Source organism: Nuphar pumila, chromosome 5 (assembly GCF_984573655.1).
Source record: "Nuphar pumila chromosome 5, dmNupPumi1.hap1.1, whole genome shotgun sequence".
Taxonomy (NCBI): Eukaryota; Viridiplantae; Streptophyta; class Magnoliopsida; order Nymphaeales; family Nymphaeaceae; genus Nuphar; species Nuphar pumila.
Window position 1 is genome coordinate 7,494,125 of NC_143253.1, and position 5,372 is coordinate 7,499,496.

The 5,372-nt window shown below is 40.9% G+C and overlaps 1 protein-coding gene across 1 annotated transcript; it reads right to left on the reverse strand.

The window, feature by feature from the left end:
- Window positions 1-1,186: 1,186 nt before the first annotated feature.
- On the reverse strand, window positions 1,187-5,016 carry LOC149836649 (reticulon-like protein B3). Its single transcript, XM_090005497.1, has 5 exons — window positions 4,633-5,016; window positions 2,260-2,440; window positions 1,929-2,070; window positions 1,776-1,845; window positions 1,187-1,686 (listed from the first exon to the last, which is right to left on the reverse strand). Exons 1-5 carry the CDS (start codon window positions 4,823-4,825, stop codon window positions 1,520-1,522), a joined length of 753 nt encoding a protein of 250 aa, XP_089861623.1. The 5' UTR covers window positions 4,826-5,016; the 3' UTR covers window positions 1,187-1,519.
- Window positions 5,017-5,372: the final 356 nt, after the last annotated feature.

The following is a 5,372-nucleotide window of genomic DNA, read 5'->3' on the forward strand; positions in this document are numbered from 1 at the left end:
GCAACAGCTCAAATCAATTGATAGAAATAGGTACACGAACTCGTTGTGAAGATCATTCTTGGTCCACAGGATGAAACCAGCAGCTTGGCTTACATAGCTCACTTATTCCACACTTAGAAAATGCACTTTGCATTTGTATGGAGCAGAAATCGGCATAAAAGCCCCAAAAGCATTTGTATGTGGCAGAAATCTGCATAAAAGCCCCAGAAACAAAGTGTTTCACCTGCTTTGCCTATACAAACCCCACTTTAAGAAAGGAAAGCAGCCTCAAAATAGCAGAAGGTGGCTGGCACGGAACCCCTTCCGCTTTGCGGAAGTGGGACCTTAAGGTAAATGAGGTTTGCGACCAAGACACAAACACCACGCAAGAAAGGATTAAACAAAATTCCACGTCTACACCTGACCCTGACTGCACAAGCAACAAAATGTCCAAGGCTTTCCACCCACCCATGAGCAAATAAGTCCATTCCTCGAACAGACTGTCAAACCCTACCACCCACCGCAGAAGAAACAGAAGACCAAGGCAAAAGTCTCTGGACAGACCGTCAGACTTTACACCCACCATTGATGAAGCAGGGCCTAAGGAGCCTAAGACACACACACAGAGAGAGTAAACAATGACCCTCAACCCTGGTACAACGAGCCTCCGTAAAGAGACCAACTAACCTTAATGTCATAACTAGGCTGCTAACTAACCTCTTAGTTAACCTACCGTTCACTGGGATTTAGAAGCTCTGGTTTCAAGAATGCTCAAAATCTAAGAGACTACAAGTTGACCATCAAACGTATTTAGGAAGAAGATGCCAGTGGAATGCAATCATCCGTTCTATCTCCAGTACAGAGGAAAACCTTTTCAGGGTTCTAGCAAGATGAACAATAAAGACTACACATCCATCCTCAAACAGAAACTCAACCAAGTAAATGGCAATTGCATGTGATGCCCCAGAAAGAAGAACTGGGTCATATGTCATACCAAATTTTGTTGGAAAAGAACCATACTTATTTCCTCACCACGAGCTATGCACAAAATCACCTTTGTGTCACAACCCCATTTTACTTGATTCAATTTACCGTGAAACCCTGCAATCTGATCAACGGTCCAGCAACCACACCATGCTCAACCAGAAGATGCAGACCCATCAAGCAAACCCAGTCATCTTTCAATGGCTAAATCTGAACAGTTATATCATGATGAATGCAATGCATCCCATTAGAGATAAAGAAGCCAAAATGTTTTACAATAGCTACTTGACACAATATGAACAAGAAGCAGATGATATATGAATCTTGATGAAACTTGGTAACGCCTTAACCATGACAAACCTATGCACGAATGTGTCCATGGGTACACAAAACTAAAATAAAGCCAGACAAGTAAATAACTGAGCAAAAACAAACAATCCGATGATATACCATATCTGGCCAACCCAGCAAACGCCGAACTTTGCAAAAGGCTTACAGTCAACAATGGAGCACTTGAAAAGCACCAAATCGTCAGGTACAGGTTGCAAAACCAAACTTAAAATTTCTTTTCCTTCCATGGCCCCTTGGGGATCTTACTTAGCACTTTCGCATCAAAGAGGGCATACTGCTTCTTGATTTCGATCGTGGCCTTCTCTGCAAACGAATCAACCTGATCCTCATATTTCTCGTACAAGACTGGCACTGTGTGCAGTGTTACGAATGCTGTTAAGGTAGAAAAATAGTGTCAGTTATAAAGAATATTTAAGCATAAAAAGATCCATGACAAAAGAACAAATAAAGTGAAGTTGCACCTATATAGAACAGAGTAAGGAAGTTGAACCAACTCCCAACAATAGACAGAATCCACAGGTTAGCAATCACCTGAATGTCACAAGAATAAGTCCTCTCCATCAATGAAAGTGCATGATAAACAATAACGCATGACTTTCTGAGAAATAACTTACACCAAGGAATTTCTTAAGATCCCGCCCTGAAGACACTTCTCGTAGAAAGGCGAATGCTCGATTTATTTCATACCTCAGACCTAGGGCAATATTCACAACAACATCCTCAGGGATTTTAACCTCTGGAATGTGTGGCCGAGACCTATAAACATTTGCAACCATATATGAAGTTAGCATAAATTGCAAAACAAAAAAAACATATATCAAGCCAAACGATGTTGACAAGACAGATCTGATCACATCTTGTGATTTTATACATACATATATATATATATATGAGATAATTCTTTTTGTTTTTGGAAGGGCTCAGCAAGAAAAGAAAGAAACATACTTGTTGATGAATGAAGTTGCATTAGACCAGAGAAATATGATTGCCAGAGAGAGTATAAGGCAATGGGCGACAAGAGTGAGCAGATAATAACCAAGACATTCAAAAAGAAGCCAGACCACAGTCACTCCACCGAGAATACCAGCCGAGATTTTCTTATTTCTCCATAAAAAAATATCAGCAGCTGCACATTAAACATACAAAACTTAGACTGGAAAAATATACACGATAAAGGAGAAAAACTTCCTTCAAAAACCAAATTTTCTGTGCATTAAAAACATGAAAATGAATGTCAAATGCTGAAAAAGATAATGGGAAAATTAATCCATTTCAAGACCATCAGAAATTTAGACAGGCATAACAACAGTAGCAAAAGCTGAAATTTCAACGATAGATTAAGAAAACCGGACTATCTATCTAGTTGGTTCTGTTCTCATATATACCCTTTCTCAATTTTATTTTCATATGATACAGAAAAAAAGATAAGAATTTATTTGAAAAAAGAAAAATGAAAACATTATATGAAAATTCCTCGAGGAAACTAAACTCAAAAAACCAATTTGGCTGCATTCCCAACAGGAAATTAAACTCATGCATGGTGCCAACTCCACCAAATTCCACCAACAAGACAGCTTTCCATATATACCTTTCAAGGGGCAGTTCGACCAAGGTTGCCAAACTAGGAAGCGGAAACGAGAAGCGAGGCATTTTAAAATTTATAGGAAGCGGGATGCGAAGTATCAATTTAAAAGCAAAACATTAAAAAAATGAAGCAATATGGTAATTGAATAGGAACCGGACAAGAAACAAATAAAAACTAAAATAAAATTGATCATTCTTATATTTCATGATTTTTCAATAAAAGAGTTAAATTTTTGTTAAAATCTAACAATGATGGTTACTAATTTAAAGAAAGTACATGGAAAGTGAGTGAAAGCGTGAGAGAAAATACATGAAAAACATGAAACTAAATGTGAGAAAAGCATATAGGAAGCATAGACCATGTGTGTGGGAAGCACAGAAGAAGCGTAGGGGAATCGAGATTCCCATGAAGTTTCGTGCTTCCGAAGCGAGTTTCAGGGAAGGGAGCTTCCCACCTACCTAAGAAGCTTCCAGTAACTCTGAGTTCAACACTACTAACCATTATTATCTCCCACCGTAATCCCATTCACTCCTTGGCAAAAAAACTATTCGAGTCACTAAGCCTTAATATCATCACTATCTACTCAACATAAAACCCACAAGATCCATTAACCTCAATGCATAAGATCAGACCCATGGCACTTCACACAAATTCCAAATTCTTTATCTAAACAAGCATCACGTAGAAACTGCAAAATTCAAGCGCTCAAATCCATAAGTTTCATGTGGAAGACACTCAGGGCGTTGGAGATTTAAAGTGCATTGCTCCTCTCCGTGTTATAGTCCAGGGATTCGGAGATGCGGGGAACCAGAAGCCGATCTTACCAAACTCCACATCAAAGGCAAAAGGGAAGACTCGTAGTGTCCTGTGAAGAGAAGGAAACCCAACAGCTCTCTCCATTAAAACTTCATTTGCACTTTACATCAAGCCCAGCCAACAAAACAAGAATTTCAGTTGTTTTTGTCAGTCCCCCACCCACACCAATATTGAAGACAATGACACCCACTCTAATAATTCATCACCTTGGAGCCTCAACAGACCCCCTAAGATCCATCTAAATCAATGCAGATCTAGCACCCCTCACTCACGACGGATCTTACAAAAAAGACCCCCCTTCCTAAACCAACACGCCAATCAGATCCACATAGATCATCTACCCACACCCCCAACAAAACAAAACACTTCAATTCTAAAACCCTCATTCAGATCATCCTCGCCATCTTCCGGCCTTATGGAATCAATTAAAACTCCTCTGGGCCGAACAAAGTTACCATAAGATCGGAATCCGGAGATCCTCTCCAAGAAATCACATCAAACACCCGCCGCAAAAATCAACCGTTTTGGAGCAGAAACAATTCTGATCTGTTTAAAAACAAAAACAGCGGCCGAATCGGTAAAACCCAAAACCTTGTCATTTCGAATCGCTTAAAAAAAGTAACAAAAAATTGAAAAACACAAGCATGATCATCTAAAACCGAGCCATCTCCGTCTAAATCAACAAATGCACACAACAGCATTAGTGGAAACCCTAATTTCATCAGACCCATCACGGCTTGCTAAAGCCCTAACAATTTCCATTTTCCCGTTCGACATTCGCGATCGCAAACAAATCAAATCATTCACATTTCCGACTTCAGAAACGATAAAATAAGATCAATATCACACGCACACACGAACAAAACTCAAAAAATCATGAAAAAACTGAGAGTTCCAGGAAATATCGCAAGACTCACGCTTTCCCCCTCCGAGGACCTTGTGCAAGGGCTGCTTCCTCCCGAAGAGCCGGTTGATCGCCGACGAAACGGACGGCTTCGGCTCCTCGTTGTCCGAATCTGACGACGATGAGGAGAGGTCGTGGATCTTCTCCGTTATCTTCTCCGCCATGTTCTCGATCACCGAATCGGCGCCCTCCGCGTGCTCCGACATGGCTCCCTTCCTTCCTCTCCGCAGAACCCAAAGGAGAAAAACCCTAACAAGAACGAAAAGTGAGAAGTGATCTTCCCCCTTCGCTCTCCTCACAAGAACGAAAAGAGAACCCTCCAGAATCCCGGGGCCCTTCCCTCTCTCTCTCTCTCTAAAATATCTACCGAAGCCAACGGCTAGGAACGTCTCGAACCTCGATCGTGCGGCTCTGTCCTTCCGTTTGTTGATAATCGCAAAGCTACACGGACGTTACATCTTCCTTCGTCTTATTATGGGTCTGAGAGACAGCGTTAGTTCTCCGTTACTTTACACGTGTACGGCCATGCCGATATGGTCATATGGAGAAGGCGACCGACCTTAAAGTCGACCAGAGTGAATTACAAAAGTGCGCCCACCATTTTAATCACGGACGGAAAAGACCTCCCATGGTAATTCGCTTTGACCTATTAAATGACATGAGTATCCCCTATGTTTGAGGATATCTTTTTTCCCAAAAGCTTGCTTTGAGGTTGCTGGATTTATTTCTGTATCCTTTTTCGTATTTTCCAAC